General features: G+C 35.7%; 1 protein-coding gene across 2 annotated transcripts; it reads right to left on the reverse strand.

The window, feature by feature from the left end:
* Positions 1–802: 802 nt before the first annotated feature.
* LOC124175703 lies at positions 803–9,674 on the reverse strand. Of its 2 annotated transcripts, none has more exons than XM_046556124.1 (4): positions 9,244–9,674; positions 6,294–6,417; positions 1,915–2,163; positions 803–1,559 (listed from the first exon to the last, which is right to left on the reverse strand). In XM_046556124.1, the coding sequence occupies exons 1-4, from the start codon at positions 9,244–9,246 to the stop codon at positions 1,504–1,506; spliced, it is 432 nt and encodes a 143-aa protein (XP_046412080.1). In that variant the 5' UTR covers positions 9,247–9,674; the 3' UTR covers positions 803–1,503. The 2 variants fall into 2 exon arrangements, with proteins under 2 accessions (XP_046412080.1, XP_046412079.1); XM_046556123.1 differs by lacking the exon at positions 9,244–9,674 and adding an exon at positions 8,023–8,388.
* Positions 9,675–19,438: the final 9,764 nt, after the last annotated feature.

Here is a 19,438-nt window from a genome sequence, read left to right on the forward strand (position 1 = left end):
TCTGTATAAACATTCATATGTGTAGCGTTCAAACCTATACCGCATGGGAATAAATCTGTCAATCTTGTGGATTACCATAAAGTTTGATCAATCCATTTTTTTCCTTTCAAATATATTTCATAAAATTTATTCACCTGTCTCTTCTTCAGAATATGTCTCGAAATTTTAATCTGATGTTTTGAATCATATTTAGCACATGTCACGGAACACAAAATTATTTGTGAAATTTAGTTGTTGAATAATTTTATAACGATTATTTCGAACAGGATTTAGGGACAATCAGATAATTTGTTATTTTTAAATAAAATTCGGTACATTTAAAGTCACGTACAATTCAATAGTTGGTTTATGTACAATTTTTTAATTTATTTTACAATTATATTAGCAAAAAACTGGGATTTTACAAGGTGGGGTTAAACCGGACACTGTGCTAGACTATTCAAATAGCTTAGTCTACGGTTAATATTTTGATTGCATTTTATTTCTATTTATTCCTAACGTGATACTTCGACACTATTTTTAACGAAACAGCACTTCAAGCAATGCTACTTCAACAGTCTGGTTTCGCAGTAATCTCATTTTCAACTGTTATTAGAATGAAATATGTGTCTGTTCTTATTTCAATATAACTAGAGTAAAAAATAGCCGACAAGTTATGTAAATAATAAATACAGTGTTTTCCCTATTTATCCATTTTTTCGGAATATTATTTAAATAAATAAATAATTTTTCTCTATTTACGATCACATTTACATACATATATAATCCATATATATGAAGTAATACATAATCACGTGTTTTAAAATATATACATTCAGTTATGTATATAAACATCTATGTGGGTGTATTACAACGCACGCATTTTCGCCTTTAGCGTGTTTTGTGCGGTAGCCAATCTTCATGTGTAATTGACACGTGCTTCATATTTGTCTCAATTATAAATAGGTAGATAGACAACTGATTTATATTTTTCGAATAGTTATTACCTTGAAATCAATTGCAATTATTACTACTATTATTAAAAAATGCACATCAGAATTTTATTAATACTAGTAGAAAGAAAATGACGGCAATCAAGGGTGTTATTAATATTACAAAATTGATTTTTACGAATTCCCAACAAATCTCATAGTTAATCTGTCCAAATTATATTCTGAAGTGCCAAATGCATCAAGTGGATTTTTTTTTTTTTTGTTGCACTTAACCTCTGTATATTAACCTAATTTAATACATGATATTTATCTCACGTCACAGGAACTGAAGCCTCGTTGGCGATCTGAGAACGAAGATAGTCATTCTCACGTTCTCGGATAATTGAAATCTCACCGTAATCCCGAAAACGTCATGGGCGAAATTACTATCTCTGCAATTGACTGATTCCCAACTTCGCCAGGGTTTATTTATCAATAGCGAAGTCCATTTTCAATAAACTCTTTTCACCGTACGAGCACAAAGCAGTTGCAGAAAATTTCTCTCTTCGTGTTAGCCAAAAACGGTGCGCTGTCACCCGGTGTATTGCTTTGAAGTTGACGCCCCGTCTTTGCTGGTGCTCGGCTCGGCTGTAAAAGAAACATGAAATAAACAGGATTTTAGAATCTGCCGATAATGAATAATAAGCTGACATTTAACTGTATTTGTTCCCTAAAAATCTCTAATTTTTCTCGGTAATCTGTCCCAGTTTTTCATAAAGCGGTACCGTGAAAATATGTGCAGAAACAACAGAACTCTGATAATATTCTAATGAAATGACCGCCCTCTCCCCCCCTTCACACCTCAGAAAAACTAAACAAAGTTGTAACCATTTGCACGGAATCCTCTGACCCTTTGTATTCGTGCAATTTCGCTACGATCGAGGCTCAAACGATCAGCTGATTGCTCAGGGCGCCGCCATATTGTATTTGTGGATTCTGCTACCTTGCTTTGTTTCCGTCGTTAGTGCCTCCAGCCGAGATGGTAGATCGGCTGTATCCGTGTCTGCATGATGCCCCAGGATATCGGGCAGTGCATTTCTGCGTCCGGTTCTTCCAGTCGATAGAAACTGCTTAGAAGTTTCTCCATTCGGTACGGCACCGGGACTCACTGCTCCGCTACTAACTCCATCGGAGGCGACGCTTTGGGCCTCTTGATCTGACTTCGGTTGTTTCCTCGGTTGCATTTTCAGAACTAAAAATGCAGAGTTTGAAGTTTATTTGATTCGTAATTTTTATTTTTTTTTTCATTAACATATCTGCTGCCGGTACTGGTGAAAATTTTTACAAAATTGTGTCACTGGTTGCAAACAAATGGTTTACTATTTTTTAGAGATTTATTAGTAATTGAAGCAGAATTTAAATTTATTTCCCCCGCTTATTTCGCGCTTCATGAGTCGCGGTTCTGATATAATATTTAATTTCAAATGAGTTGTTTGTTTGGCATTTTTTTTTTGGCTGTATAGGATCTGTCGAATATTACTTTGAAATTTAACCACAATTTTATTGACTGCTTCGACAAGTTTCGATTCGTAAGATGTTTCGGGGTATTTGAAAAAAGTTAGAAGGTTTTCGTCGTATTTCAGAAATGAGAACTGGCTAATTTTGCGACAACTGTAAACACATCTTAAAGAATGAAAACTTCAACTTTTCAATACCGGTGAACATGCAATTTATGTTTTACTAAAATGAGCTGAATTGTTCTAAGGACAAATTAAAGAATTCTATCTCATTATTTGAAACATAGTGATTTGTTTTAGGTATGACAGACTGCAGCCAAGCTGAAAAATAACCAACCAAAATTATGTATCATAAGCGCGCCAAGATGTACTGAATAACAAATACAATGCAAACATTCAATCGTGCTGTTCAGACATTTTATCTCTCACCAAATTCACGATAAGCAGAATTACAGAAGCAGGCAATAATCCCTAATGTATAAGGCGGTAATTTTCGATCATAAAATCGTTCGAATAAATTCACAGTAATTATTCAAAGCTTGTTACTAACGAAACTGAAAAGAACGTGAAACCTGCCCAAGTTCAAATTTAAGAAATTATTTTTTTACGCTTTTCAACTTACCTCATATAATATTGCTAAACTAAAAAAAAAAAAACAAAGATCTAAAACTTGTTACGGGTCAGTTTTTTTTGATTTATGAGAAATTTGTTGCAAAATCGTTAAAGTTTTCGCGATGTAAATAAGTAATTGTCTTAACCCTATTTTGTGGACGTCAGACGCGGCACTTGTTCAGCTTATTGATTGATTATAATTTATTCTAGACGTAGCTGAGCCGACTTGACGAACAGTCCTGCAATTGCAGGAAAGCTATTATTACAAAAGGTGTTCAAATAACATTCATTAAAAACGTTATTTCGATTTGTCAGACGTAAACAAACATGGAGCACAAAATTGATGAAACGTATAATGAATTCAAAGAAGCAATTTAAGTTTAGCCGAGCTGCATTTGATCAGAACAATCTCTTTTTGTGACACCGAAACAAATTTTTCATCGCTGATGTCAACTAATTACTGTCCAATTAGTAAAACCCTCGGATATCACAAAATTTATAAATTTTGTGCAATTTTCATGACAGATATGATAATTCGTTGTTTCTATAATTCTTTGACCAAGCGATTATCGCTATAAGCTAGGTACTACAGCAGCAATGCGTCTTTAATTTCGCACCTCGTATCGTATCGCACGTGACATACCATATATATACCTATAAGCAGTGTATTCGTGGATTCAGCTGAGCTAGCCTTTCCATGCGATATTTTTCCTCAAAGGAAATCAATATTACGAGTGCAGTGCTGACCCATATCCATATGCCAGATACTTGACAATACCGTTAAGCTATGAGGCTAAAGTTATTAACGTTAACGTAACGAAACATTAGGTGAAAAAATCATAAATTCGTAATTTTAAAATGAATTCGTTCAACGAGTTGGTTTTTCAAAATAAGAGCACGTTTTGTTTATCAAGGTTTACTTTTCACACATTCCTAAAGGTGCGAAGTAACAATTTTTCCTAAACATGCATCGTTACAGTAACGTTCCTAACTTCATGCTCATGTCAGATTCTGTTTGTCTGTACGCCTTCAGGCTAACGCCATAAAGCATTGGAGCTTCAATGGGTAAACAATATGCTACGAATGATTTCTCATATCCATAAAAATACTCAATATTACAGAACCATTGATGCAATATTTACATATTGTGATCATTCAACTTGCAACGTTTCGAGAATACTGCTGATTAATGCGTGCACTCGAAGCAATGTAGAAATATTGCAGCAGTGTTTAAGCGGTTTGTTTTTTTTTTGATTCGCGATCAAAACATTACGTACATATTGCAGTAATATTATGATGTTAAGTGTTTATACTTTACATTGAACTTGGAATCTGAAATACTTTTATACTGAACAATTTATTTCGAATATTTCAAATCGTGTACAGTTACATGTACTACAATATTTTCAGGATATTGCGTGATTTGTGGAATGTCGCGTGAAAAAAAAAATAGCATTTGATTTAAGTGAATTAAAATATGTTTTTTTATTTTTAATGTTTATTATTTTAAAATATATATATATATAAAAATTTTTTCCCATGTTATTTAAATGAGAAATAGAGAATTGGGAATCGCCACCTCTAAATATCAATATCAAGAGCTCATATTTTACCGAGGTCATTTTTGAGGGACACTCGGAAGATTTTTCAATGTTCTTCGAAAAAAAAAAATAGTCGATTTTTTTGAAACACTCTAATCTATAGTGATACTTTTTAACGTTTCCTTTTTTTAAATTCTGTCCAAACACTTTCGATATTTCAAAAAGAAAGACTTATTCTCTACCAAAAAACCCATAATTCCTCATTTCCAACACACGAGATGCTTCGTCTTTATCTCTCTTCTTCTCTTTCATCTCACAGTTGTTGACGCGAATTCGTTTCAAAACTAACAATATTTATCGGTTTGCTTATTGTACAGTGTACATACAAAAAAAAAAAATATATTAGAGAGTATTCATTCTTTTGCACGCTGAGAGAAAAGAGCGTGTATGTAATTATTGGTCTTATTAAAATATATTATTAATTATATGTATGTTATAGACGGTGAATAGCTGTCACGAGCAATGCATGTACGAGGTTGAATAAAATGATGATCAAACAAGGAAGCTTATAATGTATAATATGCCTAAAACCTGTGCAGTAATGTTAATATAATATTAATTATGTATAGTTCCAACATGCGAGTATGAAGTTTATTGTAGATAAATGAAGAATATGCATATAACTGGTGGTAGTCCAAATGAACGTGGACAAAGTTTGACCCCGACCCCCATCGAATTGGTCGTCAATTTATTTCCTACTTCTACTCCACCAAATACAATATTATCTTCCGTAACTCGAGAACTGTGAATTTGGAAAAAAAGTTGCGAAGGGTGAAAAGTTGTGTTTTTTTTTCTGAATTGGTCGAAACCAATTTATTCAGAATAATCTGGAAATCGTAAGTTATCGTTTTAAACGAAAAACGAACAAAAGTCAAAGAAAAGTTACGCTAAATGTTAAAAATCGAGTACAATTTTAACATTTCGCTATAACTTTTCTTCAAGCCACTTTTCATGTCATAACATGCACATTGATCTGCAAAGAGAAGCGTAGCTTCAAAACGACGTCCGGGTCCATTTTGGGTCGAAGTAAGAAAGTTTTCTTTTCAGTTAAAGATAATTCAGAAAAAGTATAAAATTTTTCGAGAACGCAGTGCTTGAGTCAAATCAAATTTTGTGCATTTTTCGTTGAAAACGACGACTATGAATTAAAAAAAATTCTGAAAAAATCATTTTCGACCAATTCAGAAAAAAAAACAATTTTCATATCCGTTACAACTTTTCTTCGAAAATTCACAGTTTTCGAGTTATGGAAAATGGGTCTTAAATACCTGCTCCTAGGGGGGAGGTGGAAAAAAATTGTAAAAATTATAAAATATATATCTGCTGGAGTAGAATTAGGAAATAAATCGACGATCAATTCGGGGGAGGGAGGTCAGACCTTGTTCAAGTTCATTCGGACTACCCCGTGTACGTAAAAAACATATATAGAAAATAATGTGAACGTGTATAAGAATAATATGTAATATTATAAACGCGTGGGTTAAATATAACTATAGGTATATTGCCGTATATATATAATGGGTTAGTAATTAGCATTCCAGATATAGTCTTATTAATTATATATTATACGTCATAACGGATGAAATATGCAAGCATGGGGTGGAGGGGGGGAAATGGGAGTTTAGAATGGAGCTTCGGGATGAGAAGAGTACCTTGGGAACGGTTCAGTCGCCTTTGAGGCCTGCAACACTTCCTCGACCTTGACTTGACGCGCGTTGCATTTGCGTGAACCTTCGCCGATCCGGCAGCGTCATGGCGTTGTTGCAGCTGCTTCACCTGCTCAACCGCATATTACAACCAGTTTACGTACTCTGTTCTCCTCCTAGTTTCTTCTTCCTTAACGCTATAACTTCGCACGACTTGTAATTCTCATATTTTATCCGAAGATACACACTCTCGGCATTTTTTGACTTTACCGAATATGGCGATCGAGCATCGAGACAGGAAAGTTCCTTTTTGTTTATAGAAATACGTGATCGTAATAGAAAGATCTTTCGTAGAACACCGTCGAACTGTGTTTACTTCTTGATCAAATATAGCGATCAAACAGCGCGATCAAGAATCGCATGAAAAGTGTTATTTTTATTCGAGAAAGTTGTGTTGTTCGATTTCAGAAAAACGTGACCAAAACAACTATTTTTGATATCACGTGAAACTACATTTGTGTTGGTGTTGCGAAAATGTTTCTCTCGCCGTGTTAAGTTAATTTAGCAAAAATTACCGTTGTTGTACCTAGATAGTCACAATCAATGAACCCGAGTTATAATCAATTAACATTTTTATGAACCTATTTGCATTAATTAACGAACGTTGAATTCATTTATTGGCAAACCTATTTCTGTACAGAATCGACTTTAATGTATATTCATAGGAAACAAAGTCAAGTTCATTTATTTACAATTAGTTAATAAAACTTTTTACGGTCTACTTGCATCTACTATAACAACCCTAAAATTAATTTTGTTATTTTTACATTGAATTTAATTACTCTTTACGTGGTCGATGAGAAGCAAGTTTTTATTCGAGTTCAAGATTCAGATGATCAACGAGCGCTAGGCAAAAGTCATTTACCCGGTTGGTCTAGTTCTGTAAATTACGTAAGACGCCGTCGAGTCATTTCGAAAACTGCCCGACATTTTTTGATCAATTATATGATACAAAATATGAAACGGCACTCGGTGACGAAATTGCAAAAATTTCAGTGTCGTGACACGGTTTTTCTAAGTAAATTAATTTCATAAAGTACAATGTTTTGTTTAATAATTTTTTCGTCCAGTTTCCTTCCATTACTGCACAATTCTTTCTTTCTGACTGTGAATTCTATACTAAACTGCAACGGTCTTACCAAGGTAAACAAGTTTCTTGCCGCAGTTGCACGCAACGCCTTATAAGGATAAGGCACTTGAAGAACAACACAAAGGAAACTTGCAGCAATATTATACGATCAATCTTTAAGAGATACATAATGTATCTAAATTATTCACGATATTTATTGATTTAAGATATTAAAAAAATAGAGAAGAAACTTTATATGAATCACTTGGTGATTTCTCTTCTTTTTTTTTTAACAATTAAAGTTTATCTAACCTCATCTGGGTCAATTCTGAAAACTCAAGAAGACGTATTAAAAAACTCACGATGAATATAGCGTAGATATTCCTAAATCTCTTAGTTATTTATGTTTCGACGTGAAAATTTGACGTCGAACGTCGAATGATATTAACCAAGCTGAAATAATCTCTTCGACGGATGTAAATGAATTAAAATTATGACAGATCGTTGGTCGCTTGTTCGGTGGCAATTGATATTATCTGCAGAAATGTCGGAAAACTGGACGTATAGATGATAATTATAATTGCAATTTTGTCGCGTATAATTTACCACATTAATTTCCATAGCTGTAATTTTCGCCATCTGCTCTGTGCTCAAAACAGCCAACTCCACTCCCGCTGTTTGTCTTCTAACTAGTTGTTAGATATCTTCAAAACTCATGTGGTTTTATTAGAAAATGTTTCCAAGCGAAAGTTATGCGGTTTTGAAGTAGAAGACAAAACGGCAACACGTTGTTTGTGGGAGAAACGTGTAACTGTTTTCGTGGCGAATTCACGCATTTTCGAATTTTGTCACTCCAACGATTTCCAGTAGAGTTGCAATGCTGCAATGATCAGAGGAAACGGAACTTGAATGTCAATACATGGCCATTTTTATGTTTTAGATTAAAATTTTGACATTGCAATAACTTTTCGAAAAAAAAAAATCAAATGAGCCCCCTTCACAATTTCTCTTCTTCGAAACCATCAATATAGCCATGTTTTGGATATCAGGGTTCAGTTTCCAAGGATATTTGGAGGGCTGTAAATCCATCGGAATGACAAAATTGAAAAACATCTAAATTCGTCACGATGACCGTTACATTCAAAAATTGTTCTCGCTTCAATTTTACGGAACCGTACAACTGATTTTGTGTCCCCCGTAAAATCCATTACACAACTTTTGTCGGACACATTTTTCAGTAAATCTATCATAGTTTGTCAGACATTTGACCGATTCGATTAATTGAAATGAGTATTCAATTATTATATGTACATATATGAAGCTGCGATAATTCCGGTATACAAGGTAAAAAAAAAAGAAACTAGTGAATCACCGTCGACGATTTCTACCTTGCCGACGGTGAACTTAGACGACACAAAGAGATGAAACGAAGGCAATAATGAACATGAAACACTGCTGAAGCCCCGCCGTCGGGGTCGAAGCAAAGCGAATAAGGAATAAATTTTTGACAGAGAGAGAGAGATCGGCGAATATTTCATGGGTTTATGCCAATAGCTCTACTCAAACCTATTAACAAGTAACGACGACCATCAACAAGAGCAACAACGACGTCTACACCGAACGAAAAGTTGCATGAATGTATATTACATACACGATAATAAACAGACACAAATGCATGTAAAAACGATAGCCGCGTGACGCGCATTGAGGTAAATAATCGAGAGAGTATAAGCGGCAAGCTGCAGGCTATGAGTTTATTACGTGTCCCGGTTCAGCCGCGTCAGGGGTCGAAGTAGGAACGAGCGAAGGAACGATCAACTCACTCACCATTGATAACGTCTTCCGGTGATTGAATATCAGGCCGCGGTAGCAGCAGCAGTAGCAGCAGTAGCAGCAGGGGGGAGGGAGACGAGGAGGAGGATAAGAGAAGAAGCGAAGGGAAGACTTGATGTTTCGGCGTGGGTGCAATGAGATCGCCCGTTCCGACTAACTTCACTCTGACAACAAGCTCCAGGGCGACGACGTGAGCAGCCGCCGTCGATATTGGCCGCCGAGCGAGTTCCGCCGACACAACAGTTTTCGAAAACAACAAAACCGGCTCATGTCACCGTCGCCGAACGCATTGTTTCGCCGCGTTTGCTTTCTGACAGCGCGGGTAATAACACCTATCAGGTCAACGGGTCTCAGCGGCACATGACCACGACACTTGCCCGCCGCCGTCGGCCGACATCTTGGTTTTTTAACACCCATCGCTCGCCGAATTGCTCACGAAATTCCTCCTGCTGCGACGCTCGCCGTGTTCGCAATCCCGAAGCCCTCCGAGTTCAGCCGATGAGTCCCGATTCGCGAGCATCATGTCAAGCACTCGATTCGAATTCGCTTGTTTCGCTTTTTACCGTTTTCACCTCTCATCTATCTGCTCTCATTGTCAGAAACAACGCGCGGACAAGTCCCGATGTCGTTCTCCCGAGCTCCGGCAATGGGATAATTTGTAGTATGGCAGTAACCGTCTGATGCAGCTATCTCGGAAAGAAGTTTTTAATTTAGAACTTTTTATTGTATCAGATGATTCAAGAACCCCTGTGGAAAACTTCTGAACACATGTCGGTTCTCTACGTGAATTGACTGCAGGGGTTTTCTATTGGATATAAAAAAATTTTCAAATCATTTTTTACACAGTGCACGCTAAATAAATATTAGTCAAATTCACTGTTATTTTTCACGAGACGTAACTACCTTGATGTCTTACAAAATATTCTCAAATCTCGCAAAATCTTTCAAGTCCTGTGATGCCCTTTGTAAAATCTTTTGAAGTATCGTGACGTTTTTAAAATCTGCATTATGAACTCTCACCAATATCTCATAGCGAATCTGACTAGCCGGGCTACCTCCGATTCTTCGTTAGCTTGAATTTATTAATTTCTCATCAAATATTATACTAATTTTTGTCATTTTATCACAAAGTGCAAAATACGTTGTAATCAAGTTATGCGTTTTCAGTACTTGATCACTTACAAACGCGCCTGTTAAAAATATCATTGGATTGAATATACCAAGTCTTAACGGTGAGAAAGCGTCGGATGCATTGCGCCTGTGCAAATATTTCATCCACAATTACTTTTTGGTACGGTTTCACAGTACTATGAGAATCACTGCATGAACCGCAGATCGTATAAGAGATGACGATGTATGTAACCTCGAATGTGCAGATGATGCAGTTCTTTTCACAATACCGAAAGTCCGTACCGAGAAACAATTAAAAGTATAAAATGAACACACGCGGAATATATCCTTACACCATTTCTCGTTGCTAGGAATTTACTTCATAATTGACCCTGTTTAATGAACACAGTAAAAGTTGTCCATGTTGGGGGGGGGTTTAGATATTATTTTAGCAGCGACAACGTAAACGAACCAAGTGTTACGCATGCGGGAGGCAAAATTGATAGTACAAAACATGACGTTTTCAATAATCAAACTTGTAAACTTGAAAATTAGTCCGGAAGGTCAAAAGTCATCAGGTCAAAGACCTGGACAGCCAGAACTACGGAGCGCTCGTCCTGGCAGTCGAGTTTCACCAGTTAGCGGACCTGGAGAGCAGGAACCACGGAGCGCTTGTCCTGGAAGTCGAGTTTCATCATGAAGCGGACCTGAAGCGCAGAAACTACGCAGCGCTTGGTCAAAAGTCACCAGGTCAAGAACCTGGACAGCCAGAACTACGGAAAATTAGTCCTGAAGGTCCAAAGTCACCAGGTCAAGGACCTGAACAGCCAGAACTACGGAGCGCTTGTTCTGGAAGTCGAGTTTCACCACGTAGCGTATCTGCTCTGCAGGAACCACGAAACGCTTGTCCTGGAAGTTAAATTTCACCAGTTAGCGGACCCGGAGCGCAGGAACTACGAACCGCTTGTCCCTGAAGTCGAGTTTCACCAGGGGCTGGACCTGGAGCATAAAAACTACGGAGCGCTTGTCCTAGAACTCGAGTTGTACCAGGAAGCGGACCCGGAGCGCAGGATCCAGGAGGTAGAGAACCCGGTACTCGAAATCTGCGGAGCGCGATTCTCCTACGTCCGCTCTACTGCGCGGTTGTTTCCAGACTGAGAAATTCGGCTAGCTGATTTTCGTCGTCGACGATTACTATAGATCGATGACGTCTATAGAAATAAAAATTTTGGGTGACGTCACTTTCTGAACATCCGAAATCCAAACTTTGGTTTCGAACTTTAATACTATGTATGATATGATTGGGAAATATTCACCAATGCAGATGAACAGGTGGGTTCACAAGGTGAACCGTGTATTGTTATTATGTCCTTGAGTTGATCATAGATGGCAACGATTTATATCCATATTTCCGTGTATGCTTAATGAAAACTTGAGTTTTCACTAAAACTCGACGTTTCGAAATGTAGAGAATTACCTCCAATCATTTTCAGATGGTCATCTGTATGTACCTATGTACGTATGTGATGAATTTTTTTGTCCGATGATATGTCGAGAACGAGATGCCGGATTTCAATGATCTTGGTGTCAATCGTCGCAGCTTTTCCAAACTTAAAAACGATTAGATTTTGCCAAAGGGCTTGGATTGGTTCCTTACTTCTTCTATTATTTAAATAACAAAATTCCAAAAAATCAAATAAAAGTAATTTATATTTTGAGAATGGATTGATGGATTTTAATAAAAATTGGTGCGGTGAGATTTTCTCGATGGCTGATCATGAATCTAAAGTCGGATCGCGAAATCCAAAATAGCGATCCAATATGGTAAAAAAAAATTTCAAAAATTTTCGGTTTTGGTAGAAATTGGTAGGCGGAATATTTTTGGGTTACTGATAACGACGCCAAGGTCAGACTTTCAAAATTTATAATGGAGGATCAATTGTAGTGATTCAAAATAAAAAAAAAACGTGATATTTTCATATAACATGGTATCTGAGGGCTTTAAAATCGTTAATCACAAATCCGAATATGTAGTTCGAAATTCGAATTGGATATCTTTTTTTTCTGTATGAACTTGGAATCTACAGCGTGAGAACGGGAAGTACAAGGGGTCTGAAGCCGCTTGTTTTGTTTCAAAACCAAAACCCAGGCCACGTAATGATACGCCTTTTTGTGAGTTGAAAATTTAATGTGCGGATGAAATTTATACAGTCAAGGTACCAATTTTGCACGGAAAATATATGTGTCATGTATTACAAAACCATATGCATATGCATAAGTCTTACTAAGAAAAAGAAACGTTTATACTGATTGAAATCTGGCTTGACTCTAGTGATTGAGAATGAAGTACTAAAAATCAATCACGAGAGCTGCGATCGTGACTCAGTTGGCCGTTTGTTAAACTTAATTTTGTTGATTGGAAACTTGCACGAGTACAAGAAAAGTAAAGTTACACGATTTGTCAAAAGTCACATCATTAATTGTAGTTGAAGAATTTTTACCCAGTTTCAAGTTTTCGGTTTCAGTTTGGTAATCAGATAGCTTTTTAAACACTGTACAAGTTTGCTGAAACGTTACACATTGCAATCAAAAATAAACCTATCTATTTGTTCTACCAATTCGTATGATATTCACGCAATGTACGTGATTTTAGCTGACGTATTCCCCTCGGTGCGATCGGAAAGAAACTTGCTCAATATTTATAGGCAACGACCATCACTTGCGTAACGCGTACGCACAACGAATACAACGAATATGTCATTGAACTGTTTAATTATTAATTACTGTGGGCATTTGTGTTAATGTATTGGCAAAATTTTGTTGGATTAAAGATTTGCCGAATACGTAAACGATCTAAAAACCTGATAAATAATCCATACGGCTAGCTATGAAGATGATTAATCTCCGAATGTTTAAAGAACTGAGCATAATTTATGAACCCATCAGAACTAACTACCGAGAATTTGTAGACTTGCGTTTATTTATACCTCACGGGAATCAAAATTGACGCACACAAATCTGAAATAGAATGTATCATTTCCCTGACGCATTCCCAATTTTTTGAATTTTGTACGATTCAGGCAAGAATCGAAAGAATCTGCACCAAAGATTGTTTCAAATTTGACCTTTCGGATATTTGACACAATCAATTGGTTTGGAGAATTGATTGATGGCAAATTTAAGTCTTTCTTTTCACGCATTCGAACGTACTTTCGGCGCAAAAATTTACGTAAGTGACCTATTATACAAATTTTATGCCTACATTTAGAATTTCGCAATCTGATGACGTCTGCAGATATGAAAATAACTCAGGACTTGGGAAAAATTACCATACTACCAAAAAAAAAGGCCAAATTCATACAGTTATCGGTAAAATTCCATGCTGTTTATAAATTCTATGAGTTTGTTTTTATTTTGTTACGATTTCAGGTAAGAAAAAAAATTTTCTCAAGTTGTTACTGAAAAAAAGTAATACCATTAGTAACTTCAAGCATGTAACATACGAAAGATAGGAACATTTTTTGGATAGGCTTAATCGGGATATCAAGCTGATCAGAAAATATACAAATGGCTGAAATCTGTTTATCATAACAGGTATTACGGAACGTTTTGCGCAAAATGCAAAAGCACACAGTACGAAAATCATGGCAGATGTATACCGTTATGCGATTACATGAAGGATTTATGTGATAAATATCGATTAGAAACATCACAATATTTAATTATGCAAATTTGTAAATTATAATTAGGCATCTAAGATGTAATTTCATAATTTCGATAGTATAGTTATGAAATCCCAAGCATGTACTTATCCTTACATTCAATCGTGTATACCTAGATATATGAGTTGTATATTTTATATGACCTCGTGAAATAGAGAGAGAAAAGTTAGATATGTATTAGCATCGAACAAAAAATTATTAAACCAAAAAAAAATTACGATATAAAAGGTGAAACTGTTCGAAACGATTGGGTTATTTCATTAAAAAGATCTCTGCCCAACGTAGAAGCGGAATATAAACCGGCTATTTAGATAAAAGCCGTTTAATTACGTTGCTTGTGATTACATTGTTTTCAGGATATGCATTCTTGAATAGATCTTTAACAGCTTACTAATATAACAATTTGACAAAAAGCTATCAAATCACCATTAGCTTGTAATAAAATTAATACAAATTATTAATGTTCGGCCAACTCATATCCCTAAACAACGGATTCCGAAAGTCCGCCAAGATTGAATTAATTAATTACCGTGAATGAGAAATCTGTGTGTATTTTTATGCCCAAATTTGATGAGACGGTCAGTATTAATGGATGAACCGAAAACGTAAACCGTAATCCAGTCTCGTCGTTAGTAAAAATTCCGTTAGACCCGGATAGAAACGTATTTTTACCAGGGGTGTCAGTCGACTAATCTACAGGCAACCCGCCGCAATTTAACTCACCTAATTTCCCTCTTCTTCGTAATTTTTTTGCCGATCTACAGTTTTTTTATACGCTGTAACGCGTTGTATACGTATTTACAGTAAAATGTATAAACGCCACAACCTTCCGGCTAACTTGTTTTCGGCCCGAAACGAAAATCAAAAAATATCTATTAATCTTGCCATTCAGTTCCGAAGGATTCAGCGCGGGGGGGGGGGGGGGGGGGGGGAGAGGGTTAGAAAAAGTGAAAAAAACGTAAATGCATTGAAGTTATTTTTGCAAGAATGGTACTTATTGTATCAATGAAGGTGATCATAAAACTCAGTTAAGGGCAGTTGGGCTGATTTCTGGAGATGGGAACTTAATCTGATACCCGAAAAACCGGAGAAACAAACTCATGGAACTTATTTTCATACGTGACATGGTAATTTGGCTACTATTCTGAATCACCAAAGCCTGACTTTCCAATTCCGGAAACCAGTCACAGTGGTTTGATGTAAAGTTTTAGGGTATTTGTAATTGGTAAGACTGGTTTCATCCTTGCGAAAATAATTAGCATGAGTTTGCAATTGCCAGTTATCGATTCTATCGGATATCAAGAACCCAACTGTCGATTTATTGAAAAACATCATGAATTGATCTGAAACTACTGTAAATTGGGCGTGTGAACATAAGTTGCATGACAAGTTCACTGATTCCCGGATTGATGGAAAATGTCACAAAAGAGATGGGGCAACCTTTATTGAATTTTATCGCTTCGGGGCTTCGACCGAACACCGATTTTGAAATGTGAATCAGCTCACCAAATGGTCAGAAATATATTCCCATTCTTTTTTTCTTAAAGCAAATCGGATTATCCAACTCTGTGTATAATTCATTAAGAGTTTGGAGAGGTTAAGATAGAAAGTACATGAAAACAGTTGAAGCAATATGGCGACGCATTGTGTAATCAGCTGATTGTTTTTGCTTCGGTTTTACCCAAATTATAAAAATATGAATGAACAGAGAGCTTTTGCAGGTACCTCATTGTTTCGGTGTGAAAAATCCATTACTGATTATTATACTTGTTGGAATTCTTGTTGCTTTTTCGGTCACCAAATATATGTTGATAACAATGTTTATGCAATAAATATACGGAAATAATTTTCATGATACTTCGCAGTATGGCAAGGTTTGCTTGTGCTTAGCGGGTGTCTTGTCGATAACTGAATACGGGAGGTGAAAAGGTAGAATAGTCGAGATATAGAAAAATCACAATGTCGGACTTGGAAGAATGTAAGAATAAAATTCGAAGAATTTATAAACGTAAATAGTCGAAGTATAGAATAGAGAAAACATGGAAAGATAAAAATTTGGATAAGCCAACGTTCAGAATCGTCGGACTAACAATAAGTGTAATAAAGCCAAAATAGATGTTTGTCTAAATAAATATAGAAATATAGGAAAATATAGAAACCCTGCTTATTCCATAGTTTGGCTTAATTTGTATTTTTACTCTTCTGTATTCTGACTTCTCTATTTTTCAACTTTCAATATTTTGAAATTCCATGAATTAAACTTTTGCAACTCTGAAAATGCAGTAACGTAAATCATCTATTAATCTTGTGACCATTTTACTTTTTCATTTCCATCCCTGCATAGTGCACATATTATAATTTATAATAGATAATAATTGAGAATATGCCCTGCCCCAATATTGCTTATAGCAACATTTTGCATGATTTCTGTTCGTCTGCTGCCAAATTCGCACGTATTTGTGAATGTATGTAAAATTGGTTGAACTCATCATTCATCAGACTTTATCAGTAAATGAAAATTGAGATATTCCCGTGAAAATAACAGCTATAATTGAACGACGGTCGGTTCGCATAGTTGCTATTTACCGCAGTTTCAATACAATTTTATACATAACTCGCAAATGTCTAAACTTCTCGACACCTGCCGATAGAAACAGCTTATCTCTTCAGCTACGTTATAAACATTTTGTCTCATTATTCCCGTTTTCCTTATCGTTGGTGGTTTCGTTACAATCATCTTATCAGTGTTGCTGGCAATTTTACCTTTTTGGACCCTGTCCAAAGTAAAAGTTGATAAATGATTATAAATCGGGTATGAAATCCATATGGATGAAATCGTATCGAAGCATCTCTTATATGTATGACCCTTATATGCTTGCAAGTGAGTGCGATAGTGGAAATTTTTTTGTCCGACGAGTTATGAGGCGTATAACAGCGATGCATGATACTTAGGAGGCTGGGATTTACAAAGCATATATCATACACATTTTGGTAATGTTTATTTACATTCATTATTTATGTGATTACTACACCTATTTGGACAGATATTTTTTTACAAATAATGATAAATTTGACATACAAATTGGTAATTTATAAAGTAAAGTGAAATTAGGCGAAATAAAATTTTTATTCGCACATTTAGAAATGTATTATAGCAATTAACTTTCCTGTTCGGAATTGAGAATCTTAAAAGTTTTTGCTTCAGCAAAATAATAGCGAAGATGAGTTATTTCTGTTCGCAGGTATCGATTCACAGTTCGATACCCGCTACTTTGAGGATAGTAATTATAACGCAACTACTTTGAAACTATGTTTCGTAAATTTTCTGTGTGCATACCTCAGACGCTGCCGATCTCAGAACTGCTAAGATAAACTGTTTTTATCGCAACTGATGTGATAAGTTATTTTTTAATTACAGTTCGATACGTTCGATACGCTAAACTTGGAGGATCATTACTGTAACGGAACTAATTTGAATTAATTTCTCTTCCTCTTTCTCTGTTTTTCATTTACTTCGATTCGAACTTGACGCAGAATCGTAAAATCTGAATTTATATTACTGGAATATGTCAGCCTTGGGCTTTTGTACTGCTGCACAATTCTCTTCAAGCAATTAAATGCATCCGCGGTACAAACCTTGATTAACCGAGAAGGGCAGGATCGAGATCTTATACCCGGATAAATGAAAGCCGCGGATAACTTGAACACGAAGCATGCCGTGATTGCTAAATGTCAAAAAAAAAGTATCAATAACAGTTAATATGCATAAAAAAGTATTATTTACAACCATTGCACCGCAATTATATCCCTAAGAGCATACGCAGCATGTCTATTCTCCACTCCTTACCACCTCCTTGCATGTACCAGACTCCTTGTAGTCAAACTATTCCATAGACGTTTAAATGCGTTTTTAAAAAAAGAACGAAAAAAATATATTTTATAGCAAACACGGTTAACTGGCGTGATACCGAATCCATCAAGGTTACGTTTTACAGGATGGGCAAAATAAAACGCGAACAATTTGAAACGTGAATAAAACCCAAACATGTCGACGCGAGAAGGACGAATCCTTCATTTTGCTTTTGAAAATTTGGGAAATCTTCGTTCGGTGTTGAGATACACGCTTTTGAAAAACAAAAAAGTTTTGAAAATGTCGCCGGGAGACTGACAAAAATTAATATTAAAAAATTTTCAACTCAATTTCCTTCAGATATCGTGATTCGAAGATTAATTCTGGCATTTTAAAAATTACAATTACATACAATTAGAATAAAAACGCCCGCTTCATAGTTAAAACTCTGTTTTTGGGTCATTATCAAGAAAGTTCGCTACCAAAAAAGGTCGGCTACAAATGGTGTCGCGAATTTCACCAAAATTAATTCGACTGGCTCGTAAAATCTTCGAGTATCGGTTAGAATGCAGCTCCTCACATCTTCCAATGATTTCTTGTGATCAATCTATTCGATAGTCGTTAAAATCGATGTTTTTGAGAAAGAAAGGAAAAAAATATTTTTCGCAATAGACATGGTTAATTTGCATAAGCCCGGACCCGATTGATTAATGTTACAAGGTATGTTATTCTTTTTCTCGTTATCAGTAAAAGCCAACGTGCATTGTGGAACTACACTGAAACGTTGCTTTGCTATTTGACAAAAAAAAAAAAAAAGAAGGACTGCTTATGGATGTCTCTATGCGGAGTTGTTGTTTTATTTGTTTTTTACGTTTCACATACAAATTATTGAAAGGTAAACGTCAACTCGTTCCGCGTATGATTCGCAGATCATTACAACTGATGACATTCTTTTTTGAAAAATAAAACCTTTTTTCCGGTATTCATGATTTTTAATCCACGGTACTTTATTGTTTTTAACAAAAAATATCATAAGAAACATTATCTTTCTCTGAGTAAACAATTGTAAAGTCTCAACTAGTTTCGCCCATTGAATTGAAGTTTTTTTCGGAAAGTTTAAGCTTTCAGTATAAGTTAAAGTATTTCACAATATTCTTTGGCTGAAAAGTGAACAAACTTCTCCCCGAGCAGCGAAAAGGCGTTGAAATCACCGACTCGACGTACCGACTCGGACGAAATGAAATGACCCGTTTACGAAATCATGTTATATAGACGTTCATCGAATATACATGTACGAGGTATTCAGGAAATTATATATAATACAAATGCGTTTCCACAGATATGCAGACATGTTAGAAAATTTCGCTTGTCATCCGCTTCATGATTACAAATGAATTGTTTCCTAACGATTGGATAGTCAATTTCCAAAAAGTGAATTATACTTTACCTATCTGTACGTATATAAGTGCGTCATACAAGTAAATATGATACACTAATACGCGGTTAT

This window comes from Neodiprion fabricii, chromosome 2, assembly GCF_021155785.1.
Source record: "Neodiprion fabricii isolate iyNeoFabr1 chromosome 2, iyNeoFabr1.1, whole genome shotgun sequence".
Classification (NCBI taxonomy): Eukaryota; Metazoa; Arthropoda; class Insecta; order Hymenoptera; family Diprionidae; genus Neodiprion; species Neodiprion fabricii.